The 14,267-nt window shown below is 36.2% G+C and overlaps 1 protein-coding gene across 2 annotated transcripts in view; it reads right to left on the bottom strand.

The window, feature by feature from the left end:
• PIK3C2A (phosphatidylinositol-4-phosphate 3-kinase catalytic subunit type 2 alpha) overlaps positions 1 to 14,267 on the bottom strand; it is a 124,410-nt gene continuing 110,143 nt past the window's right edge. Inside the window, exons 25-33 of one of the 2 annotated variants that reach the window (XM_047776194.1) lie at positions 13,935 to 14,091; positions 12,659 to 12,768; positions 9,662 to 9,869; positions 7,967 to 8,091; positions 6,236 to 6,353; positions 6,074 to 6,146; positions 5,625 to 5,734; positions 5,412 to 5,537; positions 1 to 3,132 (exon numbers count right to left, since the gene is read on the bottom strand). In XM_047776194.1, coding sequence (XP_047632150.1) covers positions 2,950 to 3,132; positions 5,412 to 5,537; positions 5,625 to 5,734; positions 6,074 to 6,146; positions 6,236 to 6,353; positions 7,967 to 8,091; positions 9,662 to 9,869; positions 12,659 to 12,768; positions 13,935 to 14,091 — 1,210 coding nt within the window. In that variant the 3' untranslated portion in view covers positions 1 to 2,949. Of the gene's footprint in view, positions 3,133 to 5,411; positions 5,538 to 5,624; positions 5,735 to 6,073; positions 6,147 to 6,235; positions 6,354 to 7,966; positions 8,092 to 9,661; positions 9,870 to 12,658; positions 12,769 to 13,934; positions 14,092 to 14,267 lie in introns of those variants that run through there. The other variant, XM_047776195.1, reaches the window with a different exon arrangement.

The raw sequence follows: 14,267 nt of genomic DNA, 5'->3' as shown, positions 1-14,267 counted from the left end.
TTCCTTTGTTCAAGAAATATTTTAATACAATTGTAGTACAGTTATGAAATCACATTCAATCCACTGAATATATTCAAGATATTAATAAAAATATTATACATCTTTACTCACTACCTTAATATAATTAAAGTATTTGGTTCTTATAGATAAGACTAACTGCCATATTCATTCATATCTGCACTGCTAGTCAAAGAGCATGTAAGTAAATCCATGGATTATGGTAATGGGGCTTCATTCCTTTTTGATCTGAAGTATAAGTATCAAATTGAACGTTTCCTCTTTTAAATGCCACAATGCTTGAATCCCAGAAAGAACAGTGAACCAATTTAAGGCAAGATATTAAAACATTTATACAACATTAATTTGAAAATATAAAAGAATACTTTATCAAAGATCATACATGCCTTAACATCTAGATATCTAGAGATTCTTATAAAGGCAGTAATAAAAACATCAGTGCAAGATCTACATTGGGTTCCTCAGTAGAGAAAATAATTGGTTCTTTAAGTAAACCATTATTTTCAAGTCCCAAAACACTGCAAGAGGAAAGAATTCTTCTGGTGTAGGACTTACCTGTAGCATAATTATTTTTATTCAATAAAGATAGGTATAAAATATTGTGATTACACATAAAAATTAGTGTCTTGGCTAGTTTAAATGTTTGTTTCAGATTTACTTTAATTGCAAGCTTTAAAAATGTTTAAAAAACAACTAATTTAAAACTTACTGATAGTAAGTAGTGCAAAACGGTGCCTCTGTCATTTTCTTTTTTCTTGGTCTTTTTTTTTTTTTTGCTAAGGGCTGAAGATTAGCGTTTCAGAAAGAAATAACTTATATTTAAAATATATGTAATTATATGTTTTTTAATGACCAAAGAAGGCACATAATGAGTTAAATTAAAAGAAACATTTCCACTTGTTTTGAACTCTGGTTAACTATATAGTGTTAATTATAATATACACTTTTAGAAAAGAATCTCTATTTCTTATAATTGAAAAAGTGACATGACATTTTCTAACTCTTTGTGTAAAAGACATTGCTGTAGCAGATTGCAAATAGGCAGTATACACTGAGTCCAATTAACAATGACCTTTTACCAAGACTTTTTTTTTTTTTTCCTTTAGCAGTGGCTAAGTGACAACTCTTGGAATGGAATTAGGTTTTAAAAACTTAGGTAAAAATAGCTAGTATTTCTTTACATTTGCAAAGGTTTACTTTGAGGAAATGTTAACTGTATATGGAAAAAGCAAATAAATGGTGGTGCTTTAATCTGCATTTTAATTAACTTATTAAATAGCACATTTTAATATTTAGAAAAGGCATTCATATAGCACACTCATGGGGTTTCCTACAAATGGACCATTAGTGTTAGGCACCAAAAACTTCAAGTTTTTTTTTTAACCTGCCCTCTGATACACCCTCAACGCTCCTATTTCTGCTCTGCAGATATCACCATTTTTATTAAACATGTGCACAGTTCATACAAATTTTGTTGTGTGCAACTGAATCGGAGATTGTGCTTTCTTTCTTGGTATTTTTCATTGCATATTCTGTCATTTATCTCACAGCAACTAGAATGCTACAATCTCTTACCATTTAAAAGTGTCTGAATTTCTATTCTAGCCATGAGAATTAATTTTATATATACCTATTTATCCAAACTAAACACAAAATTGTGTAAAGCTGAATGAATAATTAATACAAATGAATCATAATGTTTATTGTGGAATAATTACCGTCATGTCCCTTGTGATTCTAAAGCCCATTATATTAAGGAAAGTAATTCATATGAATGTACAATGTTTACAAATGTTTAAGTAAGACAACTTACAAGACAAACTGTGCCATAAAAGCCTACATTAAAATTTAGTCTAGACCCTAGAATTCTTGTCCTGGGCCTCTTGTCAAGAGTCTGCCCTACCCATGGAGGTCTTCTACGGAACAGGAATGGTCATGTGGGTGAACATCTTCCCTTGTTTAATGAGGGAGTGGATATGGACATACGGAAGTGAAATTACTAAATTTCAATTCACACTCTGGGGAATAAATGCAGGGTTATAATGGAATGATGGAATTTAGTGTACAGCTACATTGATCAATCTCATTCAGTTACTGGGTACCAAAAACAAATCAAATGGCTGATGTTTAAATAACTAAGTCACATCCGAAGTACAGAAAATGATCTTTCTCTGGGAAAAACATTAGTAAGTGTACATAAATTTTTGTCTTAGTAAAAAGTGAGTGGAAATTACTATCAAGTCAGGAAAGAAATCAGAAATGAAGTGCCAGAGAAGCATATGAAGTTAAGGCACCATTATTTACAACTTCAGTGATCGGCACTTATTCTGAAAAAGGCTTTAAAGACATGAATAATAAAAAGCAATGTTATCTTCCCCTACTTCTATAAACTACTTAGTAGTTCTTAACATAACGATTATTTGTGCTTTGCTTTTCGGCCCTGTGAATAGCAGCTGCATTTTACAGTAACATCCTGCACCTTTTCTCTCCTTTGGTGTTTGTGAACATACACAGTGGTAAAGGCTATAAAAGGTGCAAAACAGGAAAACAAACATGCTGTGTCTGTGTAAGAAACAATGCAAAACAGATGGTTGAATAGACACAGTACTATCAGACCACACTAAAGCTATTACTCTGAATTACTCAAGAAAGGATTAAATCCTTTACCAATTCAAAGTCTTTCTCAGGACTTATTATATATTAAGTTTAGGATTTACAGCATTCTATACAATGACTTTGAAATAGCAATGGAGTCAACAAATTCAAAAAAGTTAGTTAAGTGACTGTTGGTCCAACAGATATGTTGAAATGAAGCAAGTACATTTACTTTATCGTTTGCGTCCAAGTATAAAAATACTGTACAAAGTCCACATGTGTATGTGCACATTGTTTATAACTGTTCTTGCTTCCAAAGCTCAGAAGTTCACTAGCTTACAAATAGGTTGCTGCAGTCAGCTGATACCACTTGACCGTCTCTTTGCTCAAGTTGAAATCTTTCAAAGGCAGGGTTAATCCACCCAAGAAAAAATTCTCCCGCAGAGATTCTGCACTGAGTACGCTTAGCTGAAGTTCTCTCTGTCTTAGGGTTTCTTTGCTATATCCACTATACACAAGCTATAGTAAAGGCAAAAAGAAAAAATTATTACACATTATTTTGTTTCTAGGATTATTTCAAGTAAAAACATGAATGAGATTATGAGTCAAAGAGTGGCTACAACTAATGACATGGATTATGACACATCTGGTAGAACCTGCCTCATACTTTAGATGCATTTTGTATTTCAGGAGTCTCGGATTGTATTGTCATTCCTCTGAGCGTATGACACAGGAATGCACAAAGGAGAAAATTTGTTGTTGGCTAAAAACTAAAAACATGGTTTTCCTGATATGGAAGTATGGGGAAGGGAAAAGAAATTACACGGCAGCCTGCCTTAAGATGATATAGTAAAGATGTGTAATTGAATCACTCTGCTGTACAGCAGAAATTAACACACCATTGTAATTCAACTATACTTCAATAAAAATTTTTTTGAAAAAAATGAGAAAAAAAAAGATCATCTTAAAAAGTGAAACTGAGGGAGTTCCCCCTATATACAGTGGGTTAAAGACCAGGCAGTATGTATTTGATCCTCAGCCTGGGAACTTCCAAATGCCTTGAGTGAGGCCAAGAAAAAAAAAGAGAAATAGAAGGAAAAGAATAGATGAAAAAGCAGAGGGAAGCAATTAGGATAGTGTAATTATTTTACAAAAATGAGGGTTAAAATTTCTGTTTCCTGTCTTTTTTCTGTTAAATTTTATATGCCATGAAACACTTATTTCTGATTATCCACAATTCAGTGCAAAACCATCAACTACAAATGCAGTTTACAACAAATCTGGAGCACTGAAAAACTATTCTCTTTCAAATACCACATTCAACACTTAATTTTTTTCTTCAAGAAAGCCTTACCATACCTTCTGACCAACATCTCTTTAATCTAGTACCCACTGTTTGACTAAAAGAAATAAAAAACTAACCATATTTCAGTTTCTTGAAAGTATAACACTATCCTAAAAAAAAAAGCCAGTACTACTTTTTTTTTTTTTTCATTTTTGGGTGCCACCCCTCAGCATATGGAGTTCCCTAGCCAGGGATCAGATCTGAGCCACCATTTCGACCTGTACTGCTCTATAGCAATGCCAGATCCTTTAACTCACTGTGCTGGGCTAGGGACAGAACCTGCATCCTGGCACTTCAGAGATGCTGGCAGTTGCATTATGCCATAGTGGGAACTCCAAGCCAATACTACATTTTGAGAATAATACCAACTGGTCTTCATCAAACATTTTATATGCTTTCTGAGGCTGAGGGAGTTTCCGCTGCGGCACAGTGGGTTAATGATCTGGCTTGTCTCTATGGAGGTGCCAGTCCCCAGGCCCAGGACAGTGGGTTAAGGATCCAGCATTGCTATAGCTGTGGTGTACCCTGAAGCTCCAACTCAGATTAGGTCCCTGGCCTGGAACTTGCAGATGCCATGGGTGCAGCCGAAAAAGAAAAAAAAATTAATAATAAAAAAGTAAAGCGCTGAGAAAGTACAACATGGTTTTAACAAATTTATAATCTTCATGAAAATCCAGAATTATCTGCTTCCAAATCTCCATCCAGACATTTTTGTGTGGATATAATATTAATGTACACAAATCATGTGCTGTTTATTCCAAAGTAATAGTCAACTAAAGTTAGTGGGTTTTAATAGATTAGTAAATTTATAAGCTGGCCATGAATAGCTCAGCAAAGTCCCAGTTCTGCTCCACACCTGTTGAGCTTATGTATCACTTACTGCTTTCAGATCACTCTATTTTAAGAGGGTTGCTGACAGACTAAGACAATTTAGAAAGACAAAAAAAAAGGAATAAGGAGGGAGGGCCTTTGAACTTCAGTTATCTCAAGGGCTGCCATGTAGAAGGAGGAGAAGGGCATTTCTGTGTGGTTCCAAGAGGTACAACTGAGATATACTGGTACAAATTACTGGTGCATGAAGAAAATAATTTAAGTACAAAAAATAATCAGCTCAATACAAAAAATAATCTAAGAGCTGGATCTGACCAAAACAACGTGGATGGCCTGGAAATATTTCAGCATAGATTAGACATCCACTTTTTGAAAGAGTTTTAAGCACTAGATGGTAGCTGAATAATGGCCCTTAAGATATTTTTAAAGCCTAAGGTTCTTTAACCAAAGGTTTAATTCTGCAAAATTTGTTATATCCCACAGGACTGCTATTGGTTTGTGTTAATAGCAGTAAATAAATAGTTCAGCTACTGATAGCTAAAAAATTTTAATCGGAAGTGTTTAAAATGAAAAATCTCAAAAAAACACATCTAGGATATTTTTAGAAATGATTTTATCTTACCATTTCATTAAATGTTGGATTCCTTGTTTTTCGTGAAATTTTGGTTTTACGTTTGGATGTTTTATGGGTATCTGGAAGTAGGTATGTTTTGACATATGGATTTGGATCAGCCCCATCTTCAGTAACCTATAAAGAAAAGCATTCCCTTAAAAGTGACGCTTCCTACCAAGGTATAGGTTTCTTCCACAACGATCATTATTTGTAATTACTCACAAGATCTTTGATGTGCATCACCATGATGAAGAGAGTACCATTTCGGTAAGAGATGGATAATTTCACTGCTCCTCCTATTTGGCCTGGAGTGGGGCTGAAGGGACCTGCATCTGAAAATACAAATGTGTTCATCTTTATTTTATGTTGCTTGAGTGGTTCAAGCTATAAAGAACCATTTTGCCTTAATTCTAGGATCACTGCATGTTGGAGGAAAAAAAGGCAAGAACCTGCTGGGTTACTAATACATATATACTTCTTTAGTAATCACACTTCATTAGGAAAACTTTTTTTATCCAGAAATAGACAGGCTTAGAAAGAATACCCTCCCCTCATTCTCACTGGTTACAACCAGTAACCCCAGTCATTCTACCACATCCACTGAGAAGTTACAGGCTTGCAGGTCATTAAGAGGTCATAAATTATCAATAAAGAGAAAAAAATAATCTCACCAGCAGACCTAGCTATTCCTTCAGCTTTCTCATCACGAAGTAGAGGGTGGAAAAAAGTACAAACAAGATCACACTAAGGTAGAAGAGAAAAAAGACTCATTAATTTAAACATTATGTAGTAGAAAAAATAGCATGCTATTATTTTTCATTTAGGATAGTCACCTCTGCTACATCCGTTGAAGCACTCATCAAACTCTGTAAATAACTGTTTAACTCAATTTTTCTTTTGGCTGCTACATCTTTTATGTGTGTTCTCCCTAGAACCATCCTATTAGGAAAGCTACAAAAGAATGACAAAAAACAAGATTGAAATTATTTCCTCTGGGAGTATTTATAGAATCAAGCATTACACTTATTTAGAAATACGCTTTTGGGAGTTCCCGTCGTGGTGAAGTGGTTAATGATTCCCACTAGAAACCATGAGGTTGCGGGTTCGGTCCCTGCCCTTGCTCAGTGGGTTAAGGATCCGGCGTTGCCATGAGCTGTGGTGTAGGTTGCAGACACCGCTCAGATCCAGCATTGCTGTGGTTCTGACGTAGGCCGGCAGCTACAGCTCCAATTCGACCTCTAGCCTGGGAACCTCTGTATGCTGCAGGAGCGGCCCAAGAAATAGCAAAAAAAAAAAAAAAGACAAAGAAATACACTTTTAGGGAGTCCCCATTGTGGCTCAGCAGGTTAAGAACCCAACATAGTGTCCATGAGGATGAGGATTTGATCCCCAGACTCACTCGGTGGGTTAAGGATCCAGCCTTGCTGGAACCTGTGGTGTGGGATCCATAGATATGGTTCAGATCCAGTGTTGCTGTGGCTGCGGCGTAAGCTGGCAGCTGCAGTTCCAATCTGACCCCTAGCCCGGGAGCTTCCATATACCACAGGAGCTGCCATACAAAGAAAAGAAGAAAAAAGAAATATACTTTTACACACTTAAATACAAAGTGGAGTCTTTACCTATAAAGTAATTTTTGTGATTTCTCTTCAAAGTACTAGAGATGAAATAGTTCAAGTATATATTTTTCTGATCTTGGTACAAAAGATATAATGTTTGCTAATATGCTAAATTTATTACTTATTTTCTACTTTTGTTCCTCTCAAGAGTAATCATTCACAAATATTTTATGATTTCATGCAGATCTTATTCTCCAAAACAATCATTATTCAATTAGCCATAGCTATTGCAATTATGGACACAAGTAAAATCCACAAATGCCACAGGACAAGATCATCTTAGCTCTGCTTATTTTGGGGGCAGTGGAAAAAAAATGAGACTGCACATGGAAATCAACTCTGATACCCACTCTGCTGCCTCTTTATTTTCAAAATCTAACCTGAGAATATGAGCAATTCAACACAGGAAATCTACTGGTCATTAGCTACAATAAAAACTGAAGGTTTCCAAAAGGTATCAAACATAAAAGTAAACATTCACATTTTGTGTAACAGTCTCAGTGCCTCAGCTTAACATTTTTAAGAGGAGCTCAGTATGGCCATAATAGATTATTCCTACAGTGGTTCAGAAAGGTGGAAAAATTCCATATTTTAAGGTTAAGATCTTGATCATTTATTCATTCAACAAAAACTTAGTTCCTTGTTTGTGTCTAATACTGTACTAGGCTCCTGTGATACAAAGGAAAATTAGTCGCACATGGTCCACAGGTTCTTACACTAACTTAACACAAAGCTTTTGACCCATACTTTTTTTTTTTTTTTTGGCTGCACCTGTAGCATATGGAAATTCCAGGACCAGGGATCAAACCTGTGCCACAGCAGTGACCCAAGCCACTGCAGTGACACCACCAGGTCCTTAACCAGCTGTGCCTCAAGAGAACTCTGACCTATACTGGATAATAAAGTTTCCTATTAAAAAAGGATTAATGTACAAGGATGGGAACATACCCTGGTAGCTTCCAAAGTGGAAAAATAATACTGAGCTTATTGTGAAGTTCCTGAAATTCATCAAATGTCCGGAACACAAATGATGGCTCAAGTTGTCCTTCCCTCAAAATCCGGACTACATAAATCTGAAAATAAATCACACCTCAAATATATTAGATTTATAATATAACCTTTCCTGACAGAAAATTTTCAGCTGGAGCATTATATGTACCAAGTGCTTTTCACCTGGAAATACACATTACCAATAACAAATATAAAGTCATCATATGTATAGCATATCCAATGACATCCTAAGAGTAATCTTAACTATTGTAATATAAATAAAAAGAAGTAAAATGTAAAGTCAATCTGTTTCCAGGATTAAGTAAATGTAACTTCCCAAATTTATAAGTTTAGTCTATTTCCAATGAAAATATTAGTAAGTAACTTCATTTAGAAGAGCAAATGAGAAGGCAAAACTTAATACAACAGAGGAATAAGGGAAAACTCATGTTATTGGATATTTAAACTATGTTACAAAGTCACCATATTATAAAGTACTTTATTTAAAGAGTAAAATACTGGTGCACAGAGTCAGATATATCTATGGACAATCAGAAATAAATTCAAGGATATAACTTAATATATTTAAAGGAAGCATTATAAACCACTAGGGGAAAGAATGGACTACTCAATAAAATGATGTCCTAAAATACTCAGTAAACATACGATTATTTACTAATAATAGGTGGAAATTAAAATAAGAGGAGTTCCTGTTGTGGCTCAGTTGTAACAAACCCTACTAATATCCATGAGGACACAGGTTTGATCCCTGGCCCCGCTCAGGGGTTAAGGATCCAGTGTTACCATGAGCTGTGGTATAGGTCACAGATGCGGCTCAGAGCTGGCAGTGCTATGGCTGTGGTGTAGGTCAGAAGCTGCAGCTCCGATTCAGCCTCTAGCCTGGGAACTTCCACATGCTGCACATGCAGCACTAAAAAGACAAAAAAATTTAAAAAAAATAATAGTGAAGTCAGTTCTTAAAATCTATTGACTTGACAAAAATTTAAAGACTGGGAAGTTCCCTTGTAGTACAGCGGGTTAAGGATCTGGTGTTGCCATAGCTGTGGTATTGGGTTTGATCCCTGGCCCAGGAACTTCCACATGCCACAGGTAGAGCCAGAAATAAAAACAAAAAAATTTTAAATAAATTTTTAAAAATGTAAAGGCTGACAGTGCAAAAAGGATGATAATGCTATTCCATGGGGTAGGGGGAGGCACACTAAAGATCTTGCTTTTGTTCAAAAACAAACTTTGTAATACTTCAGCCTTGGAGAGGGGAATGAGAACTTAGATTTTTACTTTACGTGCTTCTATGCTGGTTGAGTTTGCTACAATGAATGAACTTTACCTGTGAAATTAAGAACAAACCGAAGATAAGGAAGGAGAAAGGCAAAATAGCACCACCCTTTCAGTCTTGTCTCTGAGAGGAAGAGACACGGTTTTAGACATGGTTTTAGAGCAAACTTACCAAGAAATAAATACCAAAAAACAATTAGGGATACTCCAAGTACATTTATTTATTTTTGGGCCCTCCAAGGAAGAAAGAAATATGAAAAGTTCAAATGCTTTAACTTTACCAGAGAAAGTGAAGGAAGTAAGAAAGGACAACAATAACACATGCATGAGTCTCTACAGACACCAAAACAAACTTACATAATGTTTATCTGGGTTGTATTTCTTATGATAAGTGAAAACAGAGACTTCCTTGATTCGACCATCTTGTCTAAAGGAGTATGTTTTGGGTGAAAATGAAAGGATGGGCTCATCATTGGAAGGAAGACCAGAAAAACGCAACTGAGCAAGGTTGTGAATGAAGAAGTTAAACTTTGTGGCAATGCTTCCCAAGCTTGATTCAATTAGCCTACAAAATAATCAGAAAATGTGTTAACACTACATATAGTTCATGAGAAAACATTCTGAGTTATTTTAACATAATAAAAAATGAAAAATACTTTCATTCTTTTAAAAACATTAAGCAGATTCTCACTTTGCCAAGGATTCCCTTTGTTCCAGAGGCCAAAAAAACCTGTTAAAATATATCTCACTCCAACAAAAAAATTTTAGGGAATTCCTGACGTAGCTCAGAGGAAACAAGCCCAACTAATATCCACGAGGATGTGGGTTTGATCCCTGGCCTTGCTCAGTGGGTTAAGGATCCGGCACTGCCGTGAGCTGTGGTATAGGCTGTGTAGACGCGGGCTGTGGTGTAGGCTGGCAGCAACAGCTCCAATTAGACCCCTAGCCTGGGAAACTCCATATGCCGCGGATGTGGCCCTAAAAGGACAAAAGATCAAGAAAAAGAAAAAAAACAAACTATTAAGGACAGAAGAATATGATGCCAAAAGATGATTCATTAAAGTATTCACTTGTAATAAATGGGGAAAATATAGAAGGAAGTATCCAAAGTAATCCAAAATTTTAAAAATCCATTCTCCTAGGAAAATGATACAAATGAACTTATTTTCAAAACCAGAAATAGACGCATAGTCTTAGAAAACAACTTTAGGGTACCAAAGGGTAAAATAAGGGGGGAGGGATAAATTAGAAGTTTGGGATTAACATACACACACACTACTACATATAAAATAGATAATCAACAATGACCTACTGTACAGAATAGGGAACTCTACTCAGTATTTTGTAATAACCTATACGGGGAAATAATTTGAAAAAGAATGGGTATATGTCTAACTGAGTCACTTTGCTATACAGTCACTCTACTATACACCTGAATATTCAGTCACTATATATATACAGTCACTTTACTATACACCTGAAACACAACATTGTAAATCTACTATACTCCAAAATAAAATAAAAATTAAAGAAATAAAAAAATAGAATAGGCGTTCTCGTGTGGCACAGCAGGTCAAGGATCTGGTATTGTCACTGCAGTAGCTGGGGTCACTATTGTGGCTCAGGTTCAATCCCTGACCTGGGAACTTCCATATGCTGCAAAATTAAATTAGAAAAAAAAAATCCATTCTATCAAACAGTAGAACAGTACAATCTGGTATCAGATTCCTTCTTCAGGACTTGCTTCTTCAGGGTCCTAATTTCCCTCAGTTGGGAAAAGAAGTTTTGACAAGATGAGTATTTGATAGGGATAAATTTGGAAGGCAGATCTGAATGAGTCATTTTAGGTTAGTGAAGGAAATCAGGAGTCTCAGAAACAGAAAAGGAATACAGAAAGTGGAAAGAAAGTCAAAAACAGAAGTTAAGGAACCTCATACAAAGGTTTCTACCATCTAATGGACTGAATGTTTGTATCCCCCAAATTCATACGTTGAAACCCAACCTCACAAGGCTTTTATGGAATTAGGAGTACCCTTAAAAGAATGGCTTTCTTCCTCCTTTTTCTTTTCCTTCCTCCTTCATGTGAGGAAATAGCAAGAAGGCAGTTGTCTTTCAGCTAGAACCCTCACCAGGAAGCAATCTTGAGCTTGGACTTTCCAGTCTCCAGAACTATGAGAAAATTAATTTCCTTTGTTTAAGCAACCTGGTCTATGGTATATTGTTATGGCAGGTCAAGCCAATTAATACCTAACATGCCTGCTTTCTAGTTTTGCCCAGGGGAGCCAAAATATCTCTTAAAAAACAAAACAAAACAAACCCCAGCAATACCTAAATTATCATGATTAATCTGGAAGACTACACAAAAGTCAGCATCCTTCAATTTAATTCAGCCCAGACTCTTGAGACTAGGGAAGTCCAATCCAATGTTTTCTGCCTCTTCTCTACTAAGAGGAAGAAGGCAAGAGAAAAGGAAAGAAAAAAACACGAGCTTATGTGCCCCTCCTTGCTGTAGCATCTAATGAGGTGGTACCACAAGTCTTGACCCACCTAGTCTCCAGACCTTTAGAACATATTTGCCAGGAAAATCTGCTTTTAAAGCAAGAATCACCAGTTGAAATGTCAGTCATTAGTATATGTGTTTCAAGTACTACATCACATAATAACAATTTACTACAGCAGCGTCCCAGGGTTCACTGTTATAAGCACTTATGATATCCATGAAAACTATGGCAGAATCCTGAAAAATACATTAGTATAGATATTTTAGGGGGAAAAAAACTTGTGTTTGGCACCATAGAAAATACGTTTAGCAGAAATAGTTCACTAGTAGGATGTTTACAACTGAAATCATGTACTTAATAAAATTTGAGATCATATATTGAAAGAAATAAATGTATATAAGTGCTATTGCTGATTCTTTATATGTATTCAGTAAATAAACTTTTTTTTTTTTTTTTGCTTTTTAGGGCCATATCCGAGGCATATGGAAATTCCCAGGCTAGGGGTCTAATTGGAGCTACAGCCGCTGGCCTACACCACAGCCACAGCAATGCAGGAATCGAGCCCTGTCTGCGTCCTACACCACAGCTCAAGGCAACACTGGATCCACGAACCACTGAAAGAGGCCAGGGATTGAACCCTCATCCTCACAGATACTAATCGGATTCGTTTCCGCTGAGCCACAGTGGGAACCCAATAAACTTTTGATAAACCTACTATTTGCTAATATCGTGAATCATGATTTTTTCCTATAAATCAGAATTTTGATATATAGAATTTGTTTAAGCTAAAGAAAACAAAGCAAAGCTAAACAGTATGTGCCTTCACTAATGTATTTAAATATACCTTACCTACCTTGTAAAGAAAATTGTAGCTTCGGCATCTGTAGTTTGGGGTTGAAGTGCATCTCTAACGTATTTCAAATCTTGAATACTTGTAAGTTCAGGTAACCCTGAAGGAATCATCTATAGAAAAAACGTTTGTGAGTTAAATTTTTCAGAAGTCTGTTCCCTACCCCTCCCTAAAAGATAGCCAAGTGATCAGAAATAAAGCAAACAAAACCAATCAAATTTGAGGAGTTTCTTAGTATTTTAGGGACCTACATGATTCTCATATAAATGAGAAAAATCTTGGCCAAGGAAGTCAACTGTTGGAACTCACAGCCAGTTTATGGAATAAAAGCTGTGAAATCCAGACCTTTTGTCTAGTTCTGTTTCTGCATCAATTTCAGTCACAACAATCATGGGTGGGGGAGGTTTGGTTGGTTTTTCCTTTTTTTTTTTTTTCTTTTCTGGCCGCCCCATGGCATATGGAGTTCCTGGACCAGGGATCAGATCCAAGCCTCAGTTGTGACTCAAGCCACAGCTGCAGCAACAGAGGATTCCCCAACCCACTGTGCCAGGCCTGGGATCAAACCCATGTTCCAGTGCTCCCAAGATGCCACTGATTCAATTGTGCCACAGCAGGAACTCCTGCTTTTACTTTTTACTTTATATCCAAAAATCACAGAAATCTTAACAGCACAGGTTAACAAATGTCCACAATCTGAACACATTCAGATTAAGACACGAAATATTTACCAGCATCCCATGTGACTCTCTTGGGGTCCCTTTCAGTTATCATTACTGCTCATTCTCAGGGTACCCACCCTAGTGACTTCTTTTTTGTATTATACATAAATGGTGTCTGGCATATTTTACACAGCAGTAATTTTAAAATATTTCGGTAATTATACATCCGACATTTGAAACTACAATAAATTTTATTACAAAAATCACAAAATGGGAGTTTCTGTTGTGGCCCAGTGGAAACAAATCTGACTAGCACCCATGAGGACACAGGTACGATCCCTACAATCACTCAGTGGGTTAAGGATCTGGATTTGCCTTGAGCTGTGGTGTAGGTCGCAGACACGGCTCGGATCCGTTGCTGTGGCTGTGGTGTGGGCCAGCAGCTACAGTTCCAATTCGACCCCTAGCGTGGGAACCTCCATATGCCTCAGGTGTGGCCCTAAAAAGACCAAAAAATAAAAAATAATAATAATAACAATAATAAATCACAAAATGCCTATTTTTAGATATTGAAACACAGAATATAAAATTAATTAAATGCCTATAAAGAACACAGTTACCAGTGAAAGGAGGTTAAGAAAGAGGTTGGTTTGCTTTCTTATCAAGTTGTAGGCTTGACAGCAGAGGTCCACAAACAACTGGAAACGAATGGTGGGCTTTTCACCCCCATTAATGACATATGCCATATCAGAGGTCAGTACAAAAGGAGCCCGATCCCTATTTAAAAAGAAAGCACATACAAACTTTATTTTCAGAACATATTCAAATAAGTGCCATTGCTATTACCTGGTTATTGAACTAAAGCTCTCTGAGCTACAGCAATTTCTAACTGGGTAACTTACTTTCGGGCAGTTCTGAATTGGCATAATTCTTAAAAATTCACAATTCCAGGA

The sequence above is a fragment of the Phacochoerus africanus genome, chromosome 4, assembly GCF_016906955.1.
Source record: "Phacochoerus africanus isolate WHEZ1 chromosome 4, ROS_Pafr_v1, whole genome shotgun sequence".
Taxonomy (NCBI): domain Eukaryota; kingdom Metazoa; phylum Chordata; class Mammalia; order Artiodactyla; family Suidae; genus Phacochoerus; species Phacochoerus africanus.
This window is presented reverse-complemented; position numbering and strand designations above follow the sequence as displayed.